Raw genomic sequence first — 16,051 nt, forward strand, 5'->3', positions numbered from 1 at the left:
CTTATTTTTTGGAAAGGCTGGGAAGACATAGCCTTTGGGAACTTTAAAGAAGAGTCTAATAAATGCCTCCTTCCCACAGAAATCCTAATTATTAACTTTCCTTTTTCCTCTTAGATAAGTGGGAAGGGAATGTTCTTGGGGGAGTACTCACCCCAAAACATGGGGACCACCATCAACACACAGGGCATTATACCTGCCAGCTACACCCTGGGGCACAGGAATCCCTCCTGTCTCAGAGCCATTCCTGCCGCCACCCTTTCAGTTAAGGCCACTAAAGAAGTAATAATGGAATCCCCTTTAACCATCCTTCTGTTGTGGCCAAGGACAAAACCACAAATATTTATACCAATAGCTGGTATGCCTATGGGGTAGCTGATGACTTTGGAATATTATGGAAACAAGGTTTCCTTATATCTAATGGTGATAAAATTAAAAATGACTCCTATGTCCAAAACTTACTATCTGCCATACTTTTACTGGCTGTTCTGGCTACTATTATTATTTTTGGTTTCCAGAGTAGACTTTAGTGATTCATCACTTACATATAAACTCCTCTGGCTATTATTACTGTTCCAGGGGATTCCACACTTAACTCCCTGGAGGCTAAAGGTACCATCTCACTAATATTTCTGTCCAAAATGCCTCTCTCAAGGAAACAAGTAGCCATACTTCTGTCATGGTCCAAAGGGATGTCCTCCCAAACAGTAATTTGGGAAAAAAATGATCAGAAATACCCAACAATTGCCCCAAAGAGGGAATAACCATATTGGAAACCTAATTAATTGTTTCATAAAATGAGACACTGGTTTGGATCAAGTAACAATCCTGCCCCATCAGAAATTCTGAAATTCCCACTTCTTTCCACTAAATATGCATAAACAGTATCTACTCACATGATAGCATTCATGAACCAATATTGATGGGGAAATATTAATAAGGTCACAAAAAGTGCCTACTTTGCTTGTCCCACCTGACCAAAATACAACAAAGAAACCTGATCATACAAATGAATTTCATACAGTTTTCCCATTTCCTGGGTATACATGTGTTTTAGTCATGATTTGTATGTTTTCTCAATCACCAAAGCTTTCTCTTGTAAAATTCTGTTAGAAAAAGATTATCCCCTACCTGGGGAAACCCTCTAGAACTCATAGTGATTGGGGAATGCACTTTACTGATTAGGTGCTTCAAAAAGTCTGTGTTTGGCTGGTTTTACAACACTTTTATTGTGCACATCGTCCTCATACCTTAGGGTAGTTGAATGTACTAACAGTACTATTACGACTCAATTGGCAAAATTTATAGATATCCTGGCCAAAAGCACTGCTATTAGTCTTTCTAAATCTCAGATCCACTCCCTTTGAAACTCACAAGCTTTCATCCCTTGAGATAAGTCACAGAACATCCATTGTAGTTGGCCCCTGCCTCCTGTGACCCAGAGCTGATAGAAGGAAGATAGGGGTCAATATTATAAAGGTCCAATTACTTCCATTAAAACTAAGTATGCTTTGTTAGAACAAAGTTTTCTCAGTGCAGTCCCTGGAAACAGCAACCTTAAACATCACACTTTGCAACCTGGAGATTTCGTCTAATGAAAAAGGACACTCCCCAAACACTCTCTTCAACTTTGCTGGGAAGGTACCCTTATGAGAAACTGCTAACTAACCCTTATGCCACTGAGCTCCAAGGAACAGAATCCTGGATTCATATGACATGTCTAACAAAAGCACTAAACCCTGACTGGACCTGCACACCATCCAAGAATCCGAAAGTAAAGATTTCCTGGAATTGAAGCAGAAAACACGAGTTGGCTTTATCAACATGTCCAGACCAGGCCTGCATACCTGCATACTTTTTCCTGTTTGCTTCTATTATCTCTTTAGTAGAAAGAAAATACCCTTACGTGCATTTCCCAAATGCCTGTGAAAGGAGGAAATCTCTTTTTTTTTTCATTATGGACTTTCAGAAACAGCCTCATCATGATCTTGTGATGAACTATTTTTTTACTTGCTTTTTCTGAAGGGTTAGAAGGTTCACAATTCACATAAATCTTTTGTCTAAACTATTATGATTCTGGATTCTTTTCCAAACTCATGGTCTCTGAAGATGCAACCTTACAGGCTGTGTCATTGGATAATGTCTATTTTCTAATAGTTCTTTTGAGATAATACTGTTTTAATACACCTCTGATATTTTGCTTTTTGCAAAAGTTCATTAATTATTGCTGCAAGTTTATACCTGCACTGTACCTTCCAAAATGCACTTGATTAATTCTTCCAATGTGCTCTTGAAGAATCCCTTATTTTGCTTTCGTGGCCACTTTAAGTGGGGACTTGTAGGAGGCATACATGACTATGGGATGGAGTTTGCCTCTGTATGAAGAACTTTGTCCTGTGAGTTGGAGTAAGTGCCAATAAATATTATCAGCTGACTACTTTCAAACCTAGGGTCCTAGTTTAGAACCATAAAACAATTCTGAATTATGTTACTTCTCGTCATTTTGTATAATTATTTAAAATTTTTATACTTTGCTGCTTGTTAAACTTTTGTAAAAAATGATGCACCCAGACATGTGGAAAATGGCAAGTAGGAGAATCCTAGGCTCACCTCATCCCATGGACACACCTAGATAATACCCGTATCAGTGAAAGTAACCCAGAAAACAATCCAAAGACTGGCAGAACAGACTTTTTCACAGCTAAACGTAGAGAAGAGGCCACATTGAAGAGGGTAGGAAGGGTGGAGACATAGTGGAGAGCCAAACAAGCCCACAGGACTGTAAGAGGGACAGGGTGGGCAGAGAGGGGAGAGGAGCAGACCCCACACCAGGCACCCCAGGCATGGGGGACCAGGACTGGGCAGATGAATTCCTAGAACATAATATTCCCATCCCATAATTTCCCCTTTGAACACTAGAAGGGCTTAATTTCTCCAATTCTTGCTGTCACTGGGGATTAACACTTAGAACTTTGAAAATCAGCAGGCTTGGGTCTGGGAGAGTAGAATGCCAAGAGGAAACTAAATCCTCATCCTTAAGACAACAAATAACCCCTCTGAGATACAGCACAGAGCACCAATTTGAAAGACACCTGGGGTATATAAGGAGATTTGTTTGCTAATCTTGGGGCCTATTCTGGAGGGGAAGTTTTAGGGAAACTTCTCCAGGAACAAAGAAATTGGTGGGCATCATTTCCTTCCCCCTCTCCCCAGCCTAGATACACAGACACCTATGGGAACCGATGCAGTGCAAACAGTCTCCATCTAGCTCACTAACAGTGTGCCTGGCCCCCAACCACTTTTGCAGATCTACCCCCTCCAACCTGGTCTTCCTCCTACAGTAGACCTGAGCAAACCCTGCTCACACTGTGCACCCATGCCTGTGTTCTTCTGTGGACTCGCTTCCTCCAACTCTCTCTCAGTTGGTGTCCATCCAAAGTGACACCACAAGCCTGGCAGTGTGCAAGCAGCCCTGAGGGGCTAGCATCCCCCCAAACTGACTCCTGTCCCAGGGAAAGAGGAAGATAACCGCACACACTAGTTCCACTGTGGTCCCAGCAGTGGGGACCACATACACACACCCACATCTGGTGTGACTGCAGGCCTTGTCCAACAACGAAAGCTTCTTAGAGGACAACAGGAGAATACCCTACAGTTCAGAGCAACTGCAGCTCTGGCAAACACCCACACAAGCTAAGGTTACCATAGACTGGCCTACTAACAACACAGGAACAAAACCCTGCCCACAACATGCAGAGAACCATTGTAAATGACTGGACTGACAAGGTAGACACATTTCAGCCACAAGAGTAAGGTGCATGCCACACACAAAGGAGACATTCCTGAAGCACCAGGTTTGGGTGAGCGGGGACATTGCACCACAGGGCACTATAGGTCCTCTTCTTCAAAAGACTACTACTTTCAAGAGCAGGAAAGAGAGATGACTTTCCTGACACACAGAAACAGATGCAGAGAATTACACAAAATGAGGAGACAGAGGAGTATGTCCCAAATGAAAGAACAGAACAAAATCACAGCAAGAGACCTAAATGAAATGGAAGTAAGCAATACTCCTGATAGAGAATTTAAAGTAACAGTTATAAAGATACTCCCTGGACTTGAGAAAAGAGTGGAGGACCTTGGTGAGACCCTCAACAAAGAAAGAGAAAATATAACTCAATAACTGATACTAAAAATACACTAAATAGGGGTGCCTGGATGGCTCAGTTGGTTAAGCATCCAACTCTTGATCTCGGCTCAGGTCTTTGAGCTCAAGCCCCATATCAGGCTCTGCACTGACAATGCAGAGTCTACTTGGTATTCTCTCTCCCCCCACCTCTCTCTCTGCCAATCCCCCATTGCATGTGTGCACTCTCAGTCTCTCTAAAAATAAATAAATATATAAACTTTTAAAAAAGTACACACATTAAAACATACATCAAATAGAATACTAGACTAGAGGAAGCTGAAGAATGGATCAGCAACCTGGGGGGCAGAGTAATGAAAAGCAATCTTGCTGAATGGGAGAGAAAAAAAATAATTAAAAAAAAAAACAGAAACTAGGCTTAGGGAACTCAGAGATACCATGAAACATACTAACATTCGCATTATAGAGATCCCAGAAGGGGGAAGAGAGAGAAAAGGTGGCAGATAAGTTTTGTGAAGAAATAAGAGCTGAAAACTTTCTGAACCTAAGAAAGGAAACAGAAACCCAGGAGGCACAGAGAGCTCCCAACAAAATTAACCCAAGGAGGGCCACACCAAGCCACTTAGTAATTAAAATGGCAAAAGGTAGGGAAGAATTTTTAAAATAGCAAAAGAAAACTGTTACATACAAGGGGAATCCCATAAGGCTATCAGTTGATTATCAGCAGAAACTTTTTAGGCCAGAAAAGAGTGGCATGATATACATTAAGTGCAATACTTACAATGGACAAAATGGACAAAATGTGAGTATTTATGCACTAAACATGAGAGCACCTAAAAACTTAAAGCAGCTAATAACAAACATAAAGAAAATAATCAATAGTAATACAAAAGTAGCAGAGGACTTTAATACCCATCAATGGATGGATCATCTAAACAAAATCAACAAGGAAACAGCAGCTTTGAATGACATACTGAACCAGGTGGATCTAAAAGATATATTCAGAACGTTCTATCCTAAAACAGCAGAATACACATTCTTTTCAAGTGCACGTGGAATATTCTCCAGAGTAGATCACATGTTATGCCACAAAAGAAGTCTTAACAAATTCAAGAAAATCAAAGTGATACTATGCATCTTTTCTGACCACAATGCTATGAAACCAGAAATCTACTAGAAGAAAAATCTGGAAAGAACACAAATACATGGAGGTTAAATAACATGCTACTAAACAAGGAATGGGGATAAAAACCTCAAGAAACACAACGAATGGGTCAACCAAGAAATCAAAAAGTAAATAAGAAAAATACAGGAAATTGAAGCAGTAATCAAAACATTCCCAACAAACAAAATTAAAGGACCAAATGGCTTCACAGGGGAATTCTATCAAACATTTAAAGAAGAATTAATACTTATTCTTCTCAAACTATTCCAAATAGAAGAGGAAAGAAAGCTTCCAAATTCATTCTATGAGGCCAGCAGTACCCCAATACCAAAATGAGATAAAGACACTACCAAAAAAAGAGAACTCTAGGCTAAAAACTCCGAAGAACACAGATGCAAAAATCCTGTTGGTGGGAATGTAAACTGGTGCAGCCCTTCTGGAAAACAATGTGGAGGTTCCTCAAAAAATTAACAACAGAACTCCCCTATGACCCAGCAATAACAATGCTAGGAATTTACCCAAAGGATACAGGAGTGATGATGCATAGGGGCAAATGGACCCCAATGTTCATAGCAGCACTCTCAACAATAGCCAAAACACGGAAAGAGCCTTAGAGTCCATCAAGTGACCATCGGATCAAGAAGGTGTGGTTTATCTATACAATGGAATACTACATGGCAATGAGAAAGAATGAAATCTGACCATGTGTAGCAACATGGACAGAACTTGAGGGTGTTAAATCCATGAGCAAAATAAATCAGGCAGGGAAGGACAGATACCACATGTTTGCACGTATAGTGGATTAGGAGGAACTTAATGGAGGACCACGGGGGAGGAGAAGGGGAAAAATAGTTGGGGAGAGGGAAGGAGGCAAACCATGAGAGACTCTTGAATGCTGAGAACAAATTGAGGGCTGTTGGGTGTGGGGGAGACGGGAAGGGGGGTGATGGGCATGGAGGGCATTTGTTGGGATGAGCACTGGGTATTATATGGAAACCAACGTGACAATAAACTAAGAAAAAAAAACTTCAACATAATATTAGCAAAACAAATCCAACAATAAATTAAAAAAATAATTCACCATAATCAAGTAGCATTTATTCCTGGGATGCAAGGTGGTTCAATAATCACAAATCAATGTGATACATCATATCAATAAGAGAAAAAATAAAAACCATATGATCATTTGAATAGATGCAGAAAAAGCATCTGACAAAATTCAACCTCTATTCATGATAAAAACCCTTAACAAAGCAGGTTTAGAGGGAATATACATCAACATAATAAAGGTCATATATGAAAAACCCATAGCTAACATTATACTCAGTGGTGAAAAACGGAGAGCTTTCTCCCTAAGGTCAGGAACAAGATACCTAAGATCTCCCACTCTAATCACTTTTATTCAACAAAGTATGGGGAAGTCCTAGCTACAGCAATCAAACAACAAAAAGAAATAAAAAGCATCCAAATTGGTAAGGAAAAAATAAAACTTTCACTATTTGCAGATGACACAATAGTATATATAGAAAATGCTGAAGAGTCTACCAAAAAAACTAGTAGAACTGACAAATGAATTCAGTAAGGTCCCAGGATACAAAATCAATCCACAGAAATCTGTTGCATTTTTATACACTAAAAATGAAGCAACAGAAAGAGAAGTTAAGAAAACAATCCCATTTATAACTGCATCAAAAACAGTAAGGTACCTAGGAATAAACTTAAACAAGGTGAAAGATCTGTACTCTGAAAACCTAAAACATTGATGAAAGAAACTGAAGATGATGCAAACAAAAAGATATTCCATGCTCATGGACTGGAGAACAAATATTATTCAAATGGCCATACTACCCAAAGCAATCTATAGATTAAACGCAATCCCTATCAAAATACCACCAGCATTTTTCACAGAACCAGAATAAACAATCCTAAAATTCATATGGAACCACATAAGACCCTGAATACCCAAAGCAATCTTGAAAAAGAAGAACAAAACTGGAGGTATCACAATCCCAGATTTCAAGTTATATTACAAACCTGTAGTAATCAAAAGAGTTGGTACTGGCACAAAAACAGACACAAAGATCAATGAAACAGAATAGAGAGCTCAAAAATAAAACCACCATTATGTGGTCAATTAATCTTTGATAAAGGAGGCAAGACTATGCAATGGGAAAGACAGTATCTTCGACCTTCAACAAAAGGTGTTAGGAAGACTGGACAGCTACATGCAAAAGAATGAAACTGGATTGCTTTCTTACACTATACATAAAAATAAACTCAAAGTGGATTAAACCTACATATGAGACCTGAAACCATAAAAATCCTAGAAGAGGGAATAGGCAGCAATTTCTTTGATATCACCTGTAACAATATTTTTCTAGATAGATCTCTCGAGTTAAAGGAAACAAAAGCGAAAATAAACTATTGGGACTACTAAAAAATAAAAATCTGCACAGCAAAGGAAACAATCAAGAAAACAAAGATAACATAGTGAATAGAAGATATTTGTAAATAACATCTGATAAGGCATTAGTATCCAAAATATATAAAAAACATATAACTCAACACCAAAAAACCCCACAAATAACCCAATTAAAAAATAAACAGAAGACATTAGCAGACACTTCCCAAAGAACACACACAGATGGCCAAGAGAAACAGGAAAAAATGCTCAACATTACTCATCATCAGGGGAATGCAAATCAAAATCACAATGTTGCACATGAATTTAGCCTCAGCCCTTCCATCTTGACCCAGAGCTTGCCTTCTAGGCCTGCACTCAGAAGGCTGCATGACTATCCTTAGGTGCAAGAAAAAAAAAAAGGATGACGAAGACGACGACAAGGGTTAATGTTCCCTATTCGTGGTTATTTATGACACAATCTGCATACTCTGTCCTTGAGATAATGGCTATTCCCGTGAAACTCCCCAAAACCCTAAACCGTGTCTTGAAAATAACAAACGATGTTCTACATACCAGGATAAGGGCTGCTCTCTATCAGTTTGTAGCTTTTTTTTTTTTTTTAAACAATAACTGGTCAATTCTACTTATGTACTGCCCACTTGCCTGCTTGCTCATTATTAAAAGCCGTAAGTCCTTGGACTCGGGGCCGCACATTTAGAGTTCTGTGTTAACTCTGTGCGGTCTCGGCCAGTAATAGACTCCCTTAATTCGGCTTCAGTGGTCTCGGTTGGTATCTGTGTCTCTTGGTATAACAACAATGAGTTATCATTTCATACCTGTCAGAATGGCTAAAATAAAAAAACACAAGAAACAAATATTGGCAAGGATGTGGAGTGGAGAAAAAGGAACTCTCATGTGCTGTAGGTGAGGATGTAAACTGATGCGGCCACGGTAGAAAACAGCATGGAGGTTCCTCAAAAAATTAAAAATAGAATTACCAAACGATCCAGTAATTCTACTACTAGGTATTTACCCAAAGAATACTAAAACACTGGGGTACCTGGGCAGCTCAGTTGGTCATGGTCAGGTCATGACCAGCTCAGGTCATGATCTCACGGTTCGTGAGTTTGAGCCCCACATCGGGCTCTGTGCTGACTGCTTGGAGCCTGGAGCCTGCTTTGGATTCTGTGTGTCACTCTCTCTCTGCCCCTCCCCCACTCACACTCTATCTTTTTCTGTCTCTCAAAAATGAATAAACATTAAAAAATTTTTTTAAATACTAAAACACTAATTTGAAAAGATATATGCATCTCTATGTTTATTGCAGCATTATTTATAATAGCCAAAGTATTGAAGCAATCCAAGTATCCATCAATAGAAGAATGGATAAAGAAGACGTGGTATGTATTGTACAATAGAATATTACTCAGACATAAAGAATAAAATCTTGACATTTGCAACAACATGGATGGATCTAGAGGGTATAATGCTAAATGAAATAAGTCAGAGAAAGACAAATACTGTATGATTTCACTGATATGTGGAATTTAAAAAGAAAATAAAGTATAACAGACAAACAAAATAACAGAGTCTTAGAGAACAAACTGATGTTTACCAGCAGGTAGAGAGGCAGTGAGATGGGTAAAACAGGTGAAGAAGATTAAGAGTACACTTACGGTGAAGAGCACTGAATAATGTATAGAATTGGTTCAATCACTACGTTGTATAAATATAACACTAAGTTAATTATACTGGAAATTTAAAAAAGAAAATGATGCACCCAATAAGGAGATGATCTCCAACAGTTGGGACCTAAAGAAAATATAAACTTTATTTTTTTAATAATTTTTTTAATGTTTTTTATTTATTTCTGAGAGAGGGGCAGCACGAGCAGAGGAGGGTCAGAGAGACAGGGAGACACAGAATCTGAAACAGGCTCCAGGCTCTGAGCTAGCTGTCCGCACAGAGCCCAACACAGGGCTCAAACCCACGAACCATGAGATCATGAGCTGAGCTAAAGTCGGCCGCCCAACCGAGACACCTAGGCGCCCGAGAAAAGACCTAGGCGCTTAAGAATTCTCCCTCCTAACTTTCCTGTTACTCAAATGTGATCTGAAGTGGTTTCTAACTGTTAGGCATTTTCCCTCCAAGGTAGGACATGACAACCGGGAAAGGTTCTTCCTGATACTAAAGGACAAAACCACTAAATATAGAAAAACAGACTCTTCATCAGCACTGCTTTCAAGAAAAGATCTTGATCAAAAGATCTTGAGGGGCGCCTGGGTGACTCAGTCAGTGAAATGTCCGACTTTAGCTTGGGTCATGATCTCAGTTTATGAATTTGAGCCTGGTGTCAGGCTCTGTGCTGACAGCTTGGAGCCTGCTTTGGATTGTGTTTCCCTCTCTATCCTTCCCCTGCTCACGTTCTGTCTCTCTCTCTCTCAAAAATAAACATTAAAAAAAACAATTAAAGAAATAAACAGGGGGGGATGTGAAAATTAATAAAGGGAAACCTTACTAAAGTGGACCGGAGATGCTAGAAGAGGAGGCTAGAAGGGGACCAGTACCATTCCCTATGAATTACAGGAAAAACTGTCAATTACAGATCCCTAACAGAAGACTCCTCAATAAGAAAGAATCCTCAATTACAGGCCCCAAAGGGAAAGATAAACAGGGCCATCTCCTACAAGAAATTGACTACCTCTGTAACTCAGCCAATAAGAAACTATCATCGCTCTCAACTTACTTTTGTACAACAGACTTTCATTCAAAACAACTCCTCCCAACTTCCTCTTCCTTCTCCATAAAGTAATATTCCTTTGTTGAATTTGTCTATGGTTTTGCCCTAGCTTGTTGTCCTTAATAACAACAAGTGTCTAATTCCCAAATAAACCCATTTTTACTGGTAAAATGTTTTATTTTTAATTTATTTAAGTTTATTTATTTTGAGAGATAGAGACAGTGTAAGTAGGGGAGGGGCAGAGAGAGAGAGAGAAAATCCAAGCAGGCTCCACACCATCAGCACACAGCCCAATGTGGGGCTCGAACTCACAAAACTGCGAGATCATGAGCTGAGCTGAAACCAAGAGTTAGATGCTTAACCAACTAAGCCTCTCACACACCCCTATTTTTATTTTTTTAAAAAAGGTTTATTTTGAAAGAGAAAGCATGAGTGTGTATGCATATGTTGAGGAGGGGCAGAGAGAGAGGGAGAGGGAATCCCAAGCAGGCTCCACACTGTCACCAGCAGAGCCCTATACAGGGCTCAATCTCACAAACCTCACCAAATGAACCTTATGAACTGTGAGATCATGACCTGAACCAAAGTTTAGAGTTAAACGCTTACCTGACTAAGCCACCCAAACACAAACTGTTTTCATTGTTAAGGTTAATAGCAAATTGGGTGAAGGGGGTGAAAAAGTACAAATTTCCAGTTATAATGTAGCAGGATTCTTGCACAGAGATTTGTGACACCAAGGCTTTTCTTTCCAGGAAGCAGCTTTATTCATACTGGCACTGCTCAATTGGGTTCTACCAAAAAAACTGAGTCCCGAATGCCACATGGCATTGTTTTTTTACACATTTTCTATTTCTTTGTCTCCCATGTATGGTAACACACAAACATGCAGTCTGATTAAGTGGTTTCATTACAAGGTCATGAGGGATGTTGTCCCACATGTGTATAGCCAGGCTGCCTTAAGATTTTTTTTTTCTCTCCTTAGGGAAGGGACCCTACCACAATAAAATACGTCATGGCAATGTAATGTACAGCATGGTGACTGTAGTTAATAATATTGTACTGCATATTTGCAAACAGGTAGGAAAGCAGATCTTGAAAGTTCTCACCACAAGGAAAAAAATTTTTTTCTATGTATGGTGACATATTTGAACTGGACTTATTAAGGTGATCATTCTATAATGCATACAAATATCGAAACATTACAGCATATCCCTGAAACTAATATAGTGTTAAGTCAATTACTCCTCAATAAAAATACAGATACAAGTAAATAAGTCAATCAATCACCCATTAAAAATGCACACTGACTTAAATTCTCAACCCTCTCTAATTCATCAGGAAAATCTGCTAGAAAAATCTAGCTAAATTCCCAACTAAATCCACCCTCCAACATACTTCCCCAGGGCAAATAAGCTGAAGATTCCAGACCACGGATAAGGTAATAAAAAGGAGGAAGGCTTAAATGTGACATACTTTTCCTATTTCATTTTATTAATTTACTGAAACTGTTAGTATAAAAATGCTTGTATGGGGATGTCTGGGTGGCTCAGTTGGTCAAGCTTTCAACTCTTGATTTCCACTCAGGTCATGATCTCACGGTGAGTTTAAGCTCCTCAACAGGCTCAGTGCTGACTGTATAGAGCCTGCTTGAGATTCTCTCTCTGCCCCTACCCCACTTACACGTTCTCTCTCAAAATAAATAAACTTAAGGAAAAAGATGCTAGTATGATGGGTAGCAATTAAAATAAAATTTCTAAATCTTCAACTATTTGAGAACACTAATACATTTGTCTTAATGTAATTTAACCTCTGTCATATTTATAAAATCTTTACTGGTTTTACATATCATCCACAGTTCGAAGACAAATCACTTTACTCAATTTCTAACATCAAATAGATGTAAAGTTTAGACCTCATTGTTACACTTTAACTGCTTCAAACACCTACATATTAATGTATTCAGTGTACTTACCAAAGTTTATGTAAATCTTCATTACTTTTATTCCTTAACTGCTGACAAGTCCATGAAGCTCCTATTAAAATTATGAAATTACACATACACAAAAATTTATGAAATTCTCAACAGGAAATAATTTTCTAGTTACATGCCCTGTGGCAAATTATTTAACCTCTTTAAACTTGTTTCCTTATCTGTAAAATATAATAGTTTTATCATATCACAGTATAACACACAATTACGACTAAACTGGCATTAAATAAGGTAACACATGAAAATATTAGTAATGTGGTGATAGCACTCAAAAAATGTTAGTACTAATACAGAATTTATTTCCACAGTTTAATGCCAAAATATTTCATATAATTGAGTTAATATGTATTTATCTCTAAAAACTGAAATCTAAAACAAACCTCTGACCTCACTTCAGTTAACACTTTCAATCTACTCCTCTTCTAAACCTTTTGCCAACCAGCCAATCAACAATAACTGTACTATGACATTATCCTTTTAATTTTTTCTGACATTCCCAAAAGAAATAAAAAAAAGAAACACCTAAATGATTCTGAAAGTGGATAAATAATCCCAAAGTAATGGAAGGTTTAATAAATATATTTAATATCAACTCAAATATCTTACCAGATTTCACTTTTTCTTCCCCCCAATTCTTTGGATCATCAAAAAATTCTTCCAGTCCTTTCCTTGACAATGTGGTATGAAGTAGTCTACACTGATGAGAAGATGTGACATTTGGCATATTCTTAAGCAAAGGACTAAGAGAAAACCTGCAACTGAACATATATAAACAAGAGATTAGAGTTTTGCAACATTTGGGTTTTATAAGCAATAATCGGAATCATTTCTTCCTCTACAACGTTAAAAAAAATTATTCAGGGTTTCTGCACAAGAAACAAACTTATAAAATGCTTTAGGGGGCGCCTGGGTGGCTCAGTCTGTTGGACGACCGAATTCGGCTCAGTCCGTGATCTCACAGTTTGTGAATTCAAGACCCGTGTTGGGCTCTGTGCTGATAGCTCCAGAGCCTGAAGCCTGCTTGGGATTCTGGGTCTCCTTCTCTCTCTGCCCCTCCCCCACTTGTGCTCTGTCTCTCAAAAATAAATAAATGTAAAAAAAATTTTTTTACAGAAAAAGAAGTAAAATGCTTTAGAAATAGTTTTCAACATTGCATTATAGATGCTGCTAGCCTTTAATTACAGAGGTTAAATGTATCCACATAATTCTGGAGATAATATGTTGATATAATTATACTTTAAGGTATCAATTTAAGGCTTTTCATACACAGCTAGTAGTTATATGAGCAGATAAAAACATTCTGAGTATTAATTTTGCAACGTCACAAACCTCAATCCTTCCCCCTTCAACCCAAAATTCACCTAGAAACTTCAACTAAATATATGACAGATTAGAATTAATAAAAATGTCTATTAAAGCATTATATATGATATCCAAAAGTTGGTAATAATGTAAACATACAACCAGAAAATGGTTAAAAAATTACTGTGCATTTGTATAATTTATTATGCAGTAATTTAACAATCATGTTTTTAAAGAGTATTTAATAACGAGGTGAAATCATTTAAAACGCAAAAGCAAAGTGTATCACAAGTGTATTCCTACCAAAAAAGTGTAACTTGAATCTAACTATTAGGACACAATCAGACAAATCTAAATGGAAGGATAATCTGAAAAGGCTGATCTGCTCAAAAATGTTCTGGATTAAAGATGACTAAGAAGACATGACGACAGGAATGAATGATCATTGAATGGACTATGGGTAAAAAATTAAGAAAAAATTTGGATTGTATGCTACACAGAAGGACAGTAACAGTAGTGTATTAAATATTCCAGTGGGATCACTACAGTATTGCAGTTAAAAAGACAGAGTTCTTGTTCTCAGGAGATATACACTGAAGTGTCACAATGCCTCAAATAGCTCGGAAAAAAATATAAAAGCATGGATATAAAGAGATATAAAAATGTGACATAATGCTATGGATTACTTAAGATAGATGAAGAGTGGTTATTCTTTGTAGTACTCTCATAACCTTTCTGTTGACTTGAGATTTTTAAATATAAAAGTTTTTTATATTTAAAATATAAAATTTTAGGGGCGCCTGGGTGGCTTAGTCGGTTAAGCGTCCGACTTTCGCTTAGGTCATGATCTCGCGGTTCGTGGGTTCGAGCCCCGCGTTGGGCTCTGTGCTGACTGCCAGCTCAGAGCCTGAAGCCTGTTTCNTCCCTCTCTCTCTGACCCTCCCCTGCTCATGCTGTCTCTCTCTCTCCTAGAAATAAATAAAAATATTTAAAAATAAAATAAAATAAAATAAAATAAAATATAAAATTTTGGGCAGAAAGATATAAAAATATAAATTTTTTATATTTCAAATATAAAATTTGATGGGGAAACAGCGTAGAGCACAAAAATGCATACATGCAAATACGATTCTGGCTTTATTTTTAAATTACATGTGGGGGTGCCTGAGTGGTTCAGTTAAGTGACTGACTCTTGATTTCAGCGCAGGTCATGATATCATGGTTCCTAAGTTCAAGCCCTGAGTAAAGCTCTGCTCTGACAGCTCAGAGCCTGTTTGGGATTCTCTCTCTTCTCTGTCTCCCACTCCCCATCCTCCTGCACCGCTGCTTTCCCTCGCTCTCAAAAATAAATAAACTTAAAAGAATTACATGTATGTGCATATATAAAGTTAAAAGGAATGGAAGGAAATCTTTGCATGGCAAAAATTATAGTTATTTTCTTCAAAACACTTTGCCTTATGTTCTGCAAATGAACCAATATTCATTTTGATAATAAAAATCTAAAATTTTTTTAACGTTTATTTCTGAGAGAGACAGAGCGTGAGCGGGTGTGGGGCTGAAAGAGAGGGAGACACTGAATGTGAAGCAGGATCTAGGCTCTGAGCTGCCAGCAGAGCCCAATGCGGGCTCGAACCCACAAACCATAGGATCACAACCTGAGCTGAAGTCAGACGCTTAACCGACTGAGCCACCCAGGTGCCCCTCTAAAATTTATTTTTATGAAAAAAATGGGGCGCCTGGGTGGCTCAGTCGGTTAAGCGAACGACTTCGGCTCAGGTCATGATCCAGCCCCACATCGGGCTCTGTGCTGACAGCTCGGAGCCCGGAGCCTACTTGGGGTTCTGTGTCTCCCTCTCTCTCTGACCCTCCCCTGCTCACGCCCTGTCTCTCTGTCTCTCAAAAATAAATAAATAAACGTTAAAAAAAAAAATTAAAAAAGAAAAAGAAAAAAATGACAGTGAAGACACAATTGATCCAAGTTTGTCACCTTTATGAAGTTACAACCTGTGAGCCTCTGCAAAATGAAAATACATACTGGGTGCCTGGGTGGCTTAGTCGGTTAAGCGTCCGACTTTCGCTTAGGTCATGATCTCGCGGTTTGTGGGTTCGAGCCCCGCGTCGGGCTCTGTGCTGCCTGCCAGCTCAGACCCTGGAGCCTGTTTCAGTCTGTGACTCCCTCTCTCTCTGACCCTCCTCTGTTCACACTGTCTCTCTCTCTCTCTCTCCTAGAAATAAATTTTTTAAAAAAATGAAAAAACATACTGCTTATCTCTAAAGTGCAAATAATATTACAGTACATAATAAAC

The 16,051-nt window shown here is 38.4% G+C and overlaps 1 protein-coding gene across 3 annotated transcripts in view; it reads right to left on the reverse strand.

Annotated features, from left to right (window-relative positions):
• Nucleotides 1-16,051, reverse strand: part of MRPL47 (mitochondrial ribosomal protein L47) — a 31,327-nt gene that overhangs the window by 14,448 nt on the left and 828 nt on the right. For all 3 annotated transcript variants that reach the window (XM_039254327.1, XM_039254329.1, XM_039254328.1), the window contains exons 2-3: nt 13,050-13,201; nt 12,426-12,486 (exon numbers count right to left, since the gene is read on the reverse strand). In XM_039254327.1, coding sequence (XP_039110258.1) covers nt 12,426-12,486; nt 13,050-13,201 — 213 coding nt within the window. The remainder of the gene's footprint in view (nt 1-12,425; nt 12,487-13,049; nt 13,202-16,051) is intronic.

This window comes from Hyaena hyaena, unplaced genomic scaffold, assembly GCF_003009895.1.
Source record: "Hyaena hyaena isolate Hyena2069 unplaced genomic scaffold, ASM300989v1 scaffold_477, whole genome shotgun sequence".
NCBI classification, from domain to species: domain Eukaryota; kingdom Metazoa; phylum Chordata; class Mammalia; order Carnivora; family Hyaenidae; genus Hyaena; species Hyaena hyaena.